The following is a 17,106-nucleotide window of genomic DNA, read 5'->3' as shown; positions in this document are numbered from 1 at the left end:
CTCTTAAATACTTAAATTTACCATATGACTCAGAAAAATAAAAACAAAGACTTAGTATTTGCAAACATTCATTACAGCATTGTTCATGCTAGCAAAAAACTACAAACAATTCAAATGTTTATCAACTGATAAATGGGTAAACCAAATGTGGTATATCCATACAATGAAATACTATTCAGCAATGAAAAAGAATAAACAAACTATTGATACATGGTACAAAATTGATGAATCTTGAAGACTACACATTCTGTGATTCTATTTATATGAAATGAGAGAAGGCAAATCTACACTACAGAAAACAGATTAGAAGGTTTCTGGAGCTGGGGGTATGAGAGGATAGATTGCAAACACACATACAGGATATTTTTAAAGCACTGTAAAACTGTTCTAAAACTAGAACATGGTAGAATTCTACATGGTAATGGTGTAAAATTTTACACATTTTAAAAAAATCATTGAATCATATACTTAAAATGGATACATTCATGGTATATAAACTATAACTCAATAAAGCTGGCTTCTAAAAGTGACTGAGAAGTTTGTTTTTTTTTTTAAAGAGCAAAAACAACAAAATAAGCATTGTACTTCTTACCTCTGCTGGATATACTGGGCATAATCTGAGGAATCATATTATTGCTTGTATCCATGGGCTGGGAATTATCTTGACCCATCTGATCGTCTGGTGGCATATAGGCAGGAGGAGGAGTATCAGCTAACAGGAAGAAAATAAGACAGGTTAGAATCCCAAAAGAATAGTTAGAATCTTCATCTCGCTGAAAGTTAGATCTAAATGCATCAGAAAGTTCTTAAAAATTCCCAGTAGGATTCATTACCGAACATCACAGACACAAAAATGCAGGATGCTACCTCAGGGCAAGGCAACAGGAGAAAAGACAGCATACCCCTTAGCCACCAGAAACCTACTACAAGTCTACGTGAATTTGGTCCAATCCGCGTAGTAATATCACTGCTAAAATTCACTACGATAGAATTTAAGGTCAAGAATTTTGCCTTCATTTGCTTAGAATTATATGCTCAGAGAAACTGCAACTACTGTATCAATCTGAAGGCCACAGATTATCCTCGTTCAGGTATCTACAGAGACATTCTTAAATTGCCAAGATCATCACACACTGTATTGTTATTTAAAACTGGAAGATAAAACCATGCTCTTTCAAAATTTGCCAACAACACTAACAGCAGCTATCTAATTCTTTTGCCATGTCTGACAATGGCATTATGTCCTATGGCTCTAAGGAAACAAAAATGGCTCTAAGGAAACAAAATGAACTACAAAATCTTTTGAGTTAAAACATTTCTGGCTGCAAACCTTTACAAAAGCTATAGCTATACTTCTTTGTCTCAGTAACTATAAATACTGAACATATATCTGAATATATAACTTGTTTTTCACCTCAAGGTTTGTACAAGAGGTATTCTGAGACAGAGCTACCAATCAATCAGCACTGACTGTAGTACAAAGGATGAAAATTAGTTTTTGAAAAGACACCTAACAGCAAGTTAAACAGTTGGAACTCAAATCCTTTCCAAAAAACAAAACTTCATCAATTGGTATTTCACTGCAATAGAGAAATCACTAAGTATATATTTACATATGACTGCCTGCAAAGTAGGCATTCCAGTATTTCTAATGATTTAACCACACAAGACCATGCATGCCATTAATAAAATTTAGCCACTTTAAAAATCTGCTTATGATCCTTCTCCAGGCAAATCAGTGTATCAGTTATCTAATTAAAGATAACTGGAGTTCATTTTAACCTATCAAAGTATAAAACGATTTGACAAGCAATGTAGCAAAGTTAAAAAAGCACAGACTTCAGAGTCAGAGAAACCTGGGCCTGAACCCCCCATTTATTAGCTATGTGACCTTAAGTAAGGTACTTAAACTCTTGGGGTTAATACCAGTTTCATCTTCCATCTGTAAAATAAGAATAATATCTATCTCACATGGCTGTTCTGAAGATTAAATTTAATGTGATATCTTTCATCACAGTATTAATTATATAAAAGGCACTTGATAAATGGTATGGCACCCCACTCCAGCACTCTTGTCTGGAAAATCCCATGGACGGAGGAGCCTGGTAGGCTGAAGTCCATGGGGTCACTAAGAGTCGGATACGACTGAGCATCTTCACTTTCACTTTTCACTTTCATGCATTGGAGAAGGAAATGGCAACCCACTCCAGCGTTCTTGCCTAGAGAATCCCAGGGACGGGGGTTGGGGGGGCCTCATGGGCTGCCATCTATGGGGTCACACAGAGTCAGACACGACTGAAGTGACTTAGCAGCAGCAGTAAAAACTTTATGAAAATATTTAACTTAGGTCAAATATAGCTACTTCCTTTGTTGCTTTGACACAACTTAACTGTAATGCCTAGTGGTATACCTAGATTTAGTCACTTGGCCCAATATACGGCCAACTGATATCTAACAACACTTTGTTTCCTGATTATCTACTTTCCTTCACATTCATCAGACAGAGCCATTTTCTGTCTTTCTGTTTTTGATACATTTTTACTACATTCTGGCCTTTACTGTATATAGGACTCCTCTCTATGAAACCATTCAAGTTAGCACCATTTGGCTTCAAACTCTCAATCTGCACTGGCAACCATTTACCACATAGGTATATCTACATAGTTAGCAGTAAATGTATTTGTGTGTTGCTGTAATTTCATCTATTTATTTAACAAATATTTACTGGAGGATCTACTGCATATTAGACTCTGACGTAGGTACTGCTGATGTTAACAATAAACAAAAGATACTATGAAAGTTTACAGACAAGTTGGGAGGGGGAAGAGGCAGATTATAAGTAAAGACAAAATATACTACACTGGATTGTAATACATGCCATAGAGAAAGATCAAGCAATGAGATAGGGAAGGTGGGCTGGAGGAGTGAGTGCAACTTTCAGATTTTATCTACCGTATTGTTACTGTTCTTAAAGGGTAATTGCCAATCTCCCCCAAATTGTGTTTGCCTTTTAAAAAACTTCCATTTATGTAAACTAAAAAAAATAAAAACAGTTCACCCACTTCCCTCAACTGCTTTTTCACCACCTCTGGCAACCAGGGGTGGCTGTCCTCTGTATCTATGAGCCTAGTTGTTTTTTTTAAGTCCACGTATATAAGAGAGATCATAACAGTATTTGTCTTTCTCAGTCTTATTTCACTTAGCATAAAGCTGTCAAGATTCATCCATGTTGTCACAGATGGCAAGATCTCATTCTTTTTTATGGCTGGATAATATGTGTGTGTGTGTGTATTTATCATATCTTCTTTATCCATGAATTAACACTATAAATAAAGTCACAATAAACATGAGAGCAGTGATACCTTCCTGAGTCACTGCTTTTGTTTTCTTTGGATAAATATCCAAAAGTAGAATTGCAGAAGCATATGGTAGTTCTATTTTTTATTTTCTGAGGAAATTCTATACTGTTTTCAAAACTGGCCACACTAATTTTCATCCCAACAGTGCACAAGAATTCCCTTTCCTCCAAATCCTCACCAACACTTGTTACTTCCACCTTTCTGATAAACAGTCATTGTAATAAGGGTAAGGTAATATCTCACTGTGGTTTTGACCTGCATTTCCCTGACAATTAGTGATGTCTAGAGCATCTTTTCATGTGTCTATTGGCCAACAGTATGTCTTCTTTGGTTAAGTATCTATTCAGATCTTAATAGACTTTTTTTTCTTTGCCACTGTGTCATATGAGTTCTTCCTATAAATCTTGGATATTAGCCCCTTATCAGATACATCATTTGCAAAAATTTTCTTTCATTCAGTAGGCTGCCCTTTAATTTTACTGATGGCTTCCCTTGCTGTGCAGAAGTGCTTTAGTCTGATACAGTTTCACCTGTTTATTTTTGCTTTTGTTGCTTTTGCTTTTAGTGTCAGATTAAAATAATCATCAGCAAGACCTAGGTTAAGGAGCTTACTACATATATTTTCTTCTAGGAGTTTTATGATTTGAGGTCTTACATTAAACTCTTATCTACTTTGAGTTAATTTTTGTGTGTGGTGTAAGACAATGGTCCAATTTCATCCTTTTGCATGTGTCTGTCCAGTTTTACCAGCATATTTATGGAAGACACTGTCCTTCCCCCTTGTACATTCGTGGCTCCTCTGTTGTGAATTAATTGACAATTTCCGCATGAGTTTATTTCTCGACACTCTGTTCCATGATCTATATGTTTGTTTGTATGCCAATATTATATTATTTTTATTATTACAGCTTTGTAATACAGTTTGAAATCAGGGAGTATGATGCCTTCAGCTTTGCCCTTCTTTCTGAAAACTGCTTCGGCTATTCCAGGTCTTTTGTGGTTCCATACACATTTTAGGACTATTGTATTTTGTGAAAAATATATCTACTTGCATTTTTAAACATACAGCACTTGGCAAAATAAAATTCAAAACTTCTGGAAATCAAACAATTACCAAAGAGTAGTCAAAAATAGTTAGTTCTTGACATAGTAACAGCTGACCCAGAGGATCAGCAGTATTAGAATGAATGCTAATTCTCAGGAGTTATTTTTTGTATCAATAAAATAAATTCTTACCTGGGAGCTGAAATGGACTTCCTGGTCCAGAACTTGCTGGGGAGCTGGGATATGTGCTGCTAGCAGGGGAAGGGGGGTAGGGACTATTTGGAGACAAGGGAAAAGGAGTGCTGTTGGGCTGATGGAAAGAATCGGGGAACGTTGCATTTTGCGGCATGTGCGGCTCATTGTGGCTTAAGTTTCTAAACTGAACCAGAAGGCTGTGTTGTGGATTGAATTCATTATGACGAGGCACTAACACTGGAGGTAAGACTGAAAGACAAAAATCAAAAGTGACCTGTGAGCAATGACTAAAGCAACTCATACACATGAAGGGACAGATAAGAAAGGATCGAGGAAAGATGGTAAACCTATTAAAACAATTTACTTTTAGAAGGGCTGCTTTGTTAGAACCCTGAATCTGTATTTACATAATAATTAAAGCAAACATTCTCTAAGCATTCAGCCTATATAAAATACTCCAGAAGACAGAATACCCAAGCAGAGATGAGAATCGTGGTAAGCATATTTAAGAGCAACCATAATTACAGCAAAGGGAATAAAGCCAATGTTTTATAAAAACTATAATTGGTATATAACCCTAACCCTTTAAAAACTATGAATCACCATGTTGCACACCTGAAACTTAATATGTCAATGATACAAAAAAACAAGAAAAAAAAAAGGTAAATATGTCATCATCTCCTTAGATGTTACTGCTGTTGGTCTTGCTTTATCTATATGAAACAGGAACACATCCTAAACCATGTGGGCCAAAGCATCATCCCTTAGTCTGCAGTCCAGATAGCTGTTTCTGTGACAGTCCTACTTCTCTGCATGTTTGCTCTTTACCATCCAAGACTGTAATTTTCATAAGGTGTTCATATGAATCTGAAATAAAATAATGGGCTAATATAACTTAAAAATTTTTAATTAAAAAATAGATGAAAACAACCATAATACAGAGAATTTAATGCACTGAGAGTTCAATATAGGTAAGCATTCTCAACTAGCAAGGAGTCAAACAAAATACTGTGGAAAAGACAACATCTGATTGGACCTTAAAGAACGGGAAGCATTTCACATGGAAGTGCTAGGGGTGGAGTGTGTCAAGAGTGTAGAGGAGGAGCTGGAAAGATATAAGAAAGGATAGTCAGAGGGCTAAGCACTAAACTGGGAGGTAAGACTAGAGAATAAAGTTGAAAGCAGGCATGCATAGGTCCTGAAAGCCTCCATGTTTCTAATTTTGAACATTTCTTCTTTCTTTCGCTTTACCATATGAGCCACCAGGGAAGCCACTGCTGCTGCTGCTGCTGCTGCTAAGTCGCTTCAGTCGTGTCTGACTCTGTGTGACCCCATAGACGGGAGCCCACCAGGCTCCCCCGTCCCTGGGATTCTCCAGGCAAGAACACTGGAGTGGGTTGCCATTTCCTTCTCCAATGCATGAAAGTGAAAAGTGAAAGGGAAGTTTCTCAGTCGTGTCTGACTCTTAGCGACCTCATGGACTGCAGCCTACCAGGCATTTGCCAGGCAAGAATACTGGAGTGGGGGGCCATTGCCTTCTCCAAGGGAAGTCACTGCTGCTGCTGCTGCTAAGTCGCTTCAGTCATGTCTGACTCTGTGCGACCCCAGAGACGGAAGCCCACCAGGCTCCTCTGTCCCTGGGACTCTCCAGGCAAGAACACTGGAGTGGTTGCCATTTCCTTCTCCAAAGCATGAAAGTGAAAAGTGAAAGTGAAGTCGCTCAGTCGTGCCCGACTCTTAGCGACCCCATGGACTGGAGCCTACCAGGCTCCTCTGTCCATGGGATTTTCCAGGCAAGAGTACTGGGGTGGGATGCCATTGTCTTCTCCGAGGGAAGCCACTAGCAAGGTCCAAATAGTACGTAAAGTGAAGTGAAAGTCACTCAGTGTGTCTAACTCTTTGCAACCCCATGGGAGTCCATGGAATTCTCTAGGCCAGAATACTGGAGTGGGTAACCTTTCCCTTCTCCAGGGGATCTTCCCAGCCCAGGGATCAAACCCAGGTCTCCCGCATTGCAGGCAGAGCCTTTACTAGCTGAGCCACAAGGGAAGCCCGTATTTTATGTTCTTCAGTAAAGTTTCCCCAACTGAAAACAGTAACAATTCCTAGATAGAAGTCTTCCACTCAAAATTATTTTTCCTAAACAACTTTAACAAAAATATACGGAAGCATAAACAGTTTTAAACTGGGCTTCCCTTGTGGCTCAGCTGGTAAAGAATCTACCCGCAATGCAGGAGACCTGGGTTCAATTCCTGGAATGGGAAGATCCCCGGAGGAGGGAAAGGCTACCCACTCCAGTATTCTGGCCTGGAGAATTCCATGGACTGTATAGTCCATGGGTCACAGAGTCAGACACAACTGAGCAACTTTCACTAAACAGTTTTAAAGACACATTTTTTAACAGATCCACTTTATTCAAACATTCAATTTCTCTAAAAACTCAAGTGATCAATAACATCTGATCACCTTTCCCAAGAAGAAACTGAAAAATCTGATTTCTCTAAACTTAAGGTACTAACTCATCTCTTTCATAATTTTTTTGTATTTGTCAGTGTAATTTCACTTTCAAAAATTTCCCTTTGACTCTAACATCTAATCAGAGTGAAACAGTGAAACATTTAGTGAAATGTTTAATGAAACATTTAGTTTCACTAAACTTGTTTAGTGAAAGTCGCTCAGTCATGTCTGACTCCTTGAGACCCTATACAGTCCATGGAATTCTCCAAGCCAGAATACTGGAGTGGGTAGCCTTTCCCTTCTCCAGGGGATCTTCCCAAGTCAGCAGTGACAAAATTAAACTGTTTTCAAATTAACTAGGTTGTATCTTTCCTTCCTGAAGTAGGGATGAACCTCAGCAATCAGAAGCTCTGTAATTTGTATTTTTATCTCTTTTCATTTTACTGAATTAGTATTGTGACTATGTAGTTAATATCTGATTATGACTGCTTTTTTCTATTTATTAGTAACTGCTGTTTTCCTTACAAAATGATGGGCAGCTGCCACTGGACAGAAGGACATAAGACACCGAGAATGTCTATGTTCAGCTCTCTAGCAATCTGAAAGACTTAGTGAAATAACTATTTAGGAATTCAATCCAGTAAGGATTTTTCTGAGACAGAACTAAAATCACGAATTTCTCTTTAACTTTTATATTATCTATACACGTACTTTTTTAAAGAATTATTTTCATTCAAAATAATACATTGATAGTTTAAAAAGATAGATGCTATGAGAGATTATAAACAAAAAGAACAATTTCTAAGCCTCCTCCCAAACTGCTTCCAGAAACAACAAATTTAAACTTATCCATTTCCTCCAAAATTCACTTTGTGCCTAAATAATAATGCTTACACTGCTGTCACTGCTTTGTCAAGACATTATCTGCAGACTTATTTTTATGGCAAATGAAGTAGATTCCTTAAATCATTCTATTTCCCATTCTCTTCCTAATAAAGTTACACAAAAATATGGTTAACTCAATATCCTGTGTTTATGATAGTTTACATATTATATAAATTACATAAATACAATTCATTGCTGAGCCAAATTTGTATTATACTTTTTTCTTGAACAATTTTTTTTTAAAATTATATCCTTGGTCCTTCATTTGCTTAATCTCAAGTTTGTATCACTAATTTCCCAAAGTCCAACAAATCTAATAAATTTCTACCAATACTACTTTCCAGGTGCCACATATAAAGAATCTATTTATTTAGTTTTCTCCCCTGGATGGATCCTCCATCGTTTGCTATTTAAGTCCCCTACAAATTCAAGGTCTTTAGACTTCCTCTTCTTTTCTCTCCAGTTGGATTCCATTTCCTGGACCTCATTCTCTATTCGTTTACTAAAGAAGGATGTAAGGAAGATAAATTTTGAGTCCTTGCTTATATGAAAGTAACCTGTCTTATGTTTATCTACAGACAAATTCCAGAATAACCTTTTTCTCTCTGAATGTACAGGGCACTGTTTTTTTTTCTAGAATCCAAAATTGCATTGAAAAATCCAGTATTCTCATTTCCAGTCTTTTCTATGTGCCCTATCTTTTTTACTCTGGGAGCTCTCAAAATCTTCTTATCCATGATACGCTCAAATTTCACGAATGGGTCTTTTTTCTGTCTCTTTTGCTGGTTACTCAGTCATTGGGCCCATTCAATTTTCAGTTCTGGGAATTGTTCTAATAGTATTTCTTGAATAATTTTCTCTTTCTCATTATCTCCAATGCTTCAAGAATTATTATTTTATAGGAATATTTAATTTGAAACTTATTTTGAGCCAGATAATGTTTTATCTAAGCACTTTTCATACATTAACTCATCTAATTCTCATAACTAACCTGTATTATTATTCCCATTTTACAGATGAGGAAACAAAGTCACAGACAGGTTAATTTCCCTTTGGTCATTTTTGATAATACTGGTGAAGTCAGTATCCAAATCCAGAGAATCTGGTTCAAGAAAGTAATCTTAACCACTGGACAACACTATTAAATACTGAATCGCCTAGCTTGGCTCTCTATTTTGCTTTTATCACTTTCCAACTATTTTCTACTCTTTTTTTCCAACTTTGCAATACTTTCTGGCTCCACTACATATAAGTTGTTTTTTAGTCACTACATTATGTCTGACTCTTTCTGTGACCCCATGCACTATATAGCCTGTCAGGCTCCTCTGTTCATGGAATTTCCTAGGCAAAAATACTTAAGTGGGTTGCCATTTCCCTCTCCAGGGGATCTGCCCAACCCAGGGATTGAACCTATGTTTCCTGAATTGGCAGGCAGATTCTTTACCACCGAGCCATCAGGGAAGCCCCTTTTATAAGCTACTTTTCTATTAATTTTTGGTTTCCTTACCTGTAACTTACTGGTAAACTTAAAAGTATCATAAAATGTTCATACCATTTTCAAACCCCATGAAGGAATAACCTCATAGGATTACAAAACTGTCTAGTCCTTGTCATTGTTCAGTCGCTAAGTCATCTCTCAAGTTTTGAGTCACTATGGACCTCAGTTTGCCAGGCTCCTCTGCCCTCCACTATCTCCCGGAGTTTGCTCAAATTCAAGTCCATTGAGCTGGTGATGCTATCTAACCATCTCATCTTCTGCTACCCTCTTCTCCTCCTGCCTTCAATCTTTCCCAGCATCAGGGTCTTTTCAAATGAGCCAGCTCTTTGCAGCAAGGGGCCAAAGTATTGGAGCTTCAGCTTCAGTCCTTTCAATGAATATTCAGGGTTGATTTCCTTTAGGATTGACTGGTTTGATCTCCTTGCAGTCCAAGGTACTCTCAAGGGTCTTCTCCAGCACCACGGTTTCAAAACATCAATTCTTTGGCATTCAGCCTTCTTTATGGTCCAATTCTCACATCCATACACGACTAATGAAAAAAACCATAGTTTTGACTATACGGACCTTTGTAGGCAAAGTGATGTCTCTGCTTTTTAATATGCTGTCTAGGTTGGTCATAGCTTTCCTCCCAAGGAGCAAGCATCTTTTAATTTCATGGCTACAGTCATCATTTGTGGTGATTATGGAACCCAAGAAAATAAAATTTGTCACTGTTTCCATTTTTTCCCCTTCTACTGGCCATGAAGTGATGGGACCAGATGCCATGATCTTAGTTTTTTTTTAATGTTGAGTTTTAAGCCAGCTTTTTAGTCTCCTCTTTCACCCTCATCAACAGGCTCGTTAGTTCTTCTTTGCTTTCTGCCATTAGAATGATATTATCTGCATATCTGAAGTGTTGATATTTCTCCCAGCAATCTTGATTCTAGCTTGTGACTCATTCAGCCAGCATTTCGCATGATGTACTCTGCAGAGAAGTTAAATAAGCAGGGTGATAATATATAGCCTTGTCATACTCCTTTCCGAATTTGGAACCAGTTCATTGTTGCATGTCTGGTTCTAACTGTTCTTGACCTGCATATAGGTTTTTAAGGAGACAGGTAAGGTGTTCTGGTACTTCCATCTCTTTAAAATTTTCTTTTTTTTTTTTATTTATTTTTAATTGATTGATAATTGCTTTATAATATTGGTTTCATTTATGTCATACATCAACAAGAATTAAGCACAGGTGTACATATGACCCCTCCTTCTTTTTTTTTTTTCATTTTTTTTTTTTTTAATTTTAAAATCTTTAATTTGTTTGCTGTGATCCACACAGTCAAAGGCTTTAGCAGAGTCAATGAAGCCAAAGTAGATGTTTTTCTGGAATTCCCTTGCTTTCTCCATGATTCAACAAATGTTGGCAATCTGCTCTCTGGTTCCTCTGCCTCTTTGAAACCCAGCTTGTACATCTGAAGTTCTCTGTTCACATACCACTGAAGCCTAGTTCAGTCACTCAGTCGTGTCCAACTCTTTGCAATCCCATGGACTGTAGCCTGCCAGGCTCCTCTGTCCATGGGATTTTCCAGGCAAGAATACTGGAGTGGCTTGCCATTTCCTTCTCCAACTGAAGCCTAACTTGATGGATTCTGAGCATAACCTTACTAACATGTGAAATGAGCAAAACAGTCTAGTAGCTGGAACATTCTTTGGCAGTGTCTTTGGGACTGGAATGAAAACTGACCTTTTCCAGCCTTGTCCCATTGCTGAGTTTTCCAAATGTGCTGACACACTGAGTGCAGCACTTCACCAGCATCATCTTTCAGGATTTTAAATAGCTCAGTTGGAACTCCACCACCTCCAGTAGTTTTGTTCATAGTTCATGGTTCCTAATGCGCACTCAGCTTCACACTCCAGGATGTCTGGCTCTAGGTCAATGATCTCACCATTGTGGTTATCCGGGTCATTAAGACCTTTTTTGTATAGTTCTTCGTGTATTTTTACCACCTCTTCTTAATCTCTTCTGCTTCTGTTAGGTCCTTACCGTTTCTGTCCTTTATCATGCACATCCTTGCACAAAATGTTTCCTTGATAGCTCCAATTTTCTTGAAGAGATCTCTAGTCTTTCCCATTCTACTGTCTTCCTCTATTTCTTGGCATTGTTCATTTAAGAAGGCCTTCTGTCTCTCTTTGCTATTCTCTGGAACTCTGCATTCAGTTGGGTATATCTTTCCCTTTCTCCCTTGCCTTTTGCTTTCCTTCTTTACTCAGTTGTTTGTAAAACCTCCTCAGAAAACGACTTTGCCTTTTGCATTTTTTCTTTGGAATGGTTTTGGTCACTGCCTTCTGCACAACGTCACAAACTTCCATCCATAGTTCTGCAGGCACTCTGTCTATCAGATCTAATCCCTTACATCTGTTCATCATTTTCACTGAATAATCATGAGGGATCTGATCTAGGTCATACCTGAATAGCCTAGTGGTTTTCTCTATTTTCTTCAATTTAAGCCTACATTTTCAATAAGAAGTTCATGATCTGAGCCACAATCAGTTCCAGGCCTTATTTTAGCTGAGTATGTATAGAGTTTCTTCATCTTTGACTACAAATATAATCAATCTGATTTCAGTATTGACCATCTGGTAACGTGCACGTATAGAATCGTCTCTTGGGTTGCTGGAAAAGGGCGTTTGCTATGACCAGCATGTTCTGTTGACAAAACTATTAGCCTTTGCCCTGCTTCATTTTGTACTCTAAGGCCAACCTTGCCTGTTATTTCAGGTATCTCTTGACTTCCTACTTTTGCATTCCAATCCCCTGTGATGAAAAGGACATCTTTTTTGGTTAGTTCTAGAAGATGCTGTAGGTCTTCATAGCACCATTCAACTTCAGCTTCTTCAGCATCAGTGGCTGGGGCACAGACTTGGATTACTGTGATGCTGAACGGTTTGCCTTGGAAATGAATCAAGATCATTCTATCATTTTTGAGGTTGCACCAAAGTACTGCATATCAGACTCTCTTGAGGACTGTGAAGGCTACTCCATTTCTTCTAAGGGATTCTTGCCCACAGTAGTACACGTATGGTCATCTGAATTAAATTTTTCCATTCCCGTCCATTTTAGTTCACTGATTCCTAAGAAGGGGCTTCCCTGGTGGCTCAGAGGTTAAAGCGTCTGCCTCCAATGCGGGAGACCTGGGTTCGATCCCTGGGTCGGGAAGATCCCCTGGAGAAGGACATGGCAATCCACTCCAGTATTCTCGCCTGGAGAATCCCATGGATGGAGGAGCCTGGTAGGCTACAGTCCACGGGGTTGCAAAGAGTCAGACACAACTGAGTGACTTCACCTCGACCTCGACTCCTAAGATGTCAGTGTTAACTCCTGCCATCTCCTGCTTGACCACGTCCGATTTACCTTGATTCATGGGCCTAACGTTCCAGGTTCCTATGGAATACTGTTCTTTGCAGCATCGGACTTTACTTTCACCACCAGATACATCCACAACTGAGCATTATTTCTGCTTTGGCCCAGCTGTTTCCTTCTTTCTGTAGCTATTAGTAATTGCCCTCTGTGACTCTGGTGGCTCAGTGGTAAAGAATCCGCCTGCCATGCAGGAGACATGGGTTTGACCCCTGGGTCGGGAACATCCCCTGGAGAAGGAAATGGCAACCTATTCCAGTATTCTTGCCTGGGAAATCCCATGGACAGAGGACCCTGGCAGGCTAAAGCCCAAGGGACTGCAAGAGCTGGATACAATTTAGTAACTAAATCACTACCACTACTTTCCCAGTAGCATTTCTGCTTCCCTGGTGGCTTATATGGTAAAGAATCTGCCTGCAATGCAGGAGACCCGGGTTTGATCCTTGGGTTGGGAAGATCCCCTGGAGAAGGGAATGGCTACCCGCTCCAGTACCCTTGCCTGGAGAATCCCATGGACAGAGGGGCCTGACAGGCTACCATCCATGGGGTCGCAAGGAGTTGGACACAACTGAGCAACTAACACTTTCCTAGCAGCATACTGGACACCTTCTGATGAAGGGGGCTCATCTTTCTGTGTCATATCTTTTTGCATTTTCATACTGTTCATGGACTTCTCACAGCAAGAATACTGGAGTGGGTTGCCATTTCCTGCTCCAGTGGACCACATTCTGTCAGAATGCTTCACTATAATTGTTTTGGGTGGCCCTGCACAGCATGGTTCATAGCTTCACTGAGTTATGCAAGCCCCTTAGCCATGACAAGGCAGTGATTCATGAAGGGTATCTAGTCCTTAAGTGCTCGATGATGTTAATTACTATGACTTTATTAATACTGGTATTATGAAGTGATCCATCCAATGTCACAGCTGTTTAACTTGCTTAAGCATACCAGGCCTAAGCCCCAATCTTTTATACAGAATGAATCACAGCTGAGGAAAACAGATAACAAAAATAAGACATTTCTACTGACTATCAGACACACTCTGGTTATGAGGGAGTATACTAAATTCCCTTTCTTGACAACAACTTCTAGCAAATATCAAGCCCGGGATTTTCAGACTATACTTCTCTTTTAAATCCTCATATTTGCCTTTCCTCATCAATTCCTCTGGCTACAGCTCTCCTTGGATTCAATAAGAAATTGAGAATCACCTCAAATACCAACTGGCAGCTCTACAGCCCTTAAAATAAACTTTCCCTGACAGCACATTACTCCTATTTTGTTTGTTTGTTTTTGCTAGTCTCCACATCTAATGTTATTGCTACCGTTTTGTTTTTTTTTAAAAAAAACCATATCGGCATATACTATCTTCATGTGAAATCTAGTGTGGCCAGCAGACTAAGGTGGCTATCATGATTCCTGCCTCTCGGTATTTATCCTGTGTAATCCGTTCAGTCTGAGTATATTTATTATTTGTGACTTGCTCCTAAGCAACAGAATATGGCAAAAGTAACAGAATGTATATACTAACATTCCACCAGAACACAATGCCTCTTCTAGCAAGAAAACCCTTTCTTACTGGCTTTGAAGAAATAAGCAGCCACGAATGTGAGCTACCTACAGAGATGGTCACATGGTGAGCATATGAAGGAGTCAACAACCAGCCAGAATCCAACAGCCTGCAAGGAGCTGAATCCTGATAATAATCACATGAGCTGGGAAGCGGAACCTTTCTCAGTTGAGCCTCCAATGGAGACCTAAGACTGACCAATACCTAGTTTACAGCCTTGCAAAGGATCCAAGTAAAGCCATGCCTGGACTCCTGACTGACAGAAACTGTGAGATAACTAATGTGTGTTGGCCCCTTAGCCTGTGGTACTTTGTTATGTAGCAATAGCTAAGCAATGTACCCAAATAGTATCTCAGCTTATATAATTCATTCAATACAAAAAAATATTTCCTGAGCACTCACTCCTAAGTTCCAGGTAATAAAACTATTCTAGGCACTGGGAATGCAGTGCAGAATGAGACAGAGGAAGGTCCTTCTCACATCAGTCAATAAACAAAATGAATACCTAACAGTCAAGTAGTGATGAGGCATTTAAGCAAGGACAGAATGAAATAAGAAAATGTGACACGAAAAGATGCTGGGGGGAGAGTACTCTATGTAGAGGAAAGAGCATGTATGGCAAGTCCAGGGAACAGAGGATGCTTGAGGATAGGTCATGTAGACCCTTGTAGAAATCTGTTCTAAGTGTGACAGAAAGCCTTTACGTGTTCTGGGCAGGGACTGACATGATTTGATAGATATACTTCCTAACACTCACTCTGGCTGCTATAACAGAAAACAGAATGGGCTGGGGGAAAAAAAAAGAGGCAGAGACAATTAGGAGACCACTTAAGGGAAAAGATGAAGATGGTCTGTACTAGAGTGGTGGTGTTAGAGACGGCGAGAGATGATATGATCAAAGTACATTTTGAAGGTAGAGCAAACAGCATTTCCTCATAGCTTAAGCACAGAACTTGAGAGAGAAATAAAAGATGACTTCTAGGGAGCAATTCGGAGAAGGCAATGGCATCCCACTCCAGTACTCTTGCCTGGAAAATTCCATGGATGGAGGAGCCTGGTAGGCTGCAATCCATGGGATCACTAAGAGTCAGATGTGACTGAGCGACTTTCCTTTCACTTTTCACTTTCATGCACTGGAGAAGGAAATGGCAACCCACTCCAGTGTTCTTGCCTGGAAAATCCCAGGGACGGGGGAATCTGGTGGGCTTCCATCTATGGGGTCACAAAAAGTCGGACATGACTGAAGCGACTTAGCAGGGAGCAATTATGTGAATGCTACTGCAGTTGACTTCAACAGGGAAAACTGGAGGGAAAAATGATTTGGTGGGAAAAACAAATCCAAAGTCCTATGTTGACATTAAATCTGGTATGTTTATTAGACATTCAGGTGGAGATGTTATGTAGGCAACTGGATAGAGTCAGGAGAAGCTGACTCTGGAGTTCAAAATGTGAGCATGAATTTATAGATGGTTTTAAGACATGTGATAACATGAGAGTACCTACAGGAAAAATATAGATGGAGAAAAAGTCAAAGGACTGAGTCCTGTGAAAACAGGAAAATAGCCAACAAAGAGATTAAGCAGAAACAGGTAGTGAGGTAGGAGAATTATAAGAGTGCTGTGCTTCAGAAGCCAACATGAAAAAGTTTTGAGCAGGAGGAAAGGAAAGCAACTGTATCAAACAATGCTGACAGGGCAAATAAGATGAGGACTGAGAATGATTGATCCCTTTGTAAGAAGGCAGTCATTAGTGAATTTGACAAGTCAAAAGGTAGAAAAGAAAGACTAACAAGAGTGGGTGTCAACAAAGAGCAGGAAGAACGGTAATGTAGAGATAATACAGATGGAGATTCCTAAACAAGGTACGTTGGAGGTGGGGTCACATGGCTGAGGTCAGGACAGAAATTCTTTCTTAACTTTTATTTGAGGTTGGTCCAGTATTCCTCCCAAGATTAAAATCTTTAAGAAGGAAGCAGAAAGCTAAAGTAACCTATTAATTGCTAAATTCAGTCAAATGTCAGGAGGCAGAAGTTTTTATAATTCTTCCCAGGGGAATTAAAACCTACCTGGACTCTCCACTCTCTTATAATGGTATGGGTTGATACAAACTTCTTTTTGCTTAGATCCAAAAGGAAATTCACAAATATCCAATGGCTTTAGCTCATGATGACTCTGCAGATCAGGCCAGCGCCAAACACGACAGTATATAACGTGCGGTAAGCCTTTTCTGTGAGAAACCTGCAGGCGTCCATCTAAAGATCTGGGGATAGTGACACATTTGCTTGGCTGTCCTGGACTGCTCAAGGCTTTCTCCAGTTCCTCCATGGCACCTTTTTTCTTTTTTAGTTTTTTCACCAAAGCATCAACTGCCTTTTCTGCCCATTTCTCCTCTTCATCACCTTGCTTCCAGCCCAACAATCGTTTTACTGCTGGACTAGTAAAAGAAAACAAGCTGGCCATTGACGTCATTTGATTTAAATCTTCAGAAACCTTTCTGCAACTCAAAGTCAGTGTCTACCGAACATACAGATCACAGGCGGAAAGTCATATACAGGCCCTAAGCAAAAGTCGCAATTTAAAAGGAAGGAGTGACATTTATCTTCATAAGTGCCATAAGCTTCTTTCATTGGTTCAAGCCCTGAAAGAGAAAAGGTGAAAAGGATAAGATCCCTAGTTTAAATAAATACAATTTACATACATTTAAA

General features: G+C 39.2%; 1 protein-coding gene across 1 annotated transcript in view; it reads right to left on the bottom strand.

The window, feature by feature from the left end:
* Positions 1-16,873, bottom strand: part of SMAD5 (SMAD family member 5) — a 28,171-nt gene extending 11,298 nt beyond the window's left edge. The window contains exons 1-3 of the mRNA XM_052643454.1: positions 16,468-16,873; positions 4,596-4,847; positions 593-712 (exon numbers count right to left, since the gene is read on the bottom strand). Of these exons, the coding sequence (XP_052499414.1) occupies positions 593-712; positions 4,596-4,847; positions 16,468-16,870 (775 nt within the window). The 5' untranslated portion in view covers positions 16,871-16,873. The remainder of the gene's footprint in view (positions 1-592; positions 713-4,595; positions 4,848-16,467) is intronic.
* Between the last annotated feature and the right edge of the window lie 233 nt (positions 16,874-17,106).

The sequence above is a fragment of the Budorcas taxicolor genome, chromosome 7, assembly GCF_023091745.1.
Source record: "Budorcas taxicolor isolate Tak-1 chromosome 7, Takin1.1, whole genome shotgun sequence".
Classification (NCBI taxonomy): Eukaryota; Metazoa; Chordata; class Mammalia; order Artiodactyla; family Bovidae; genus Budorcas; species Budorcas taxicolor.
This window is presented reverse-complemented; position numbering and strand designations above follow the sequence as displayed.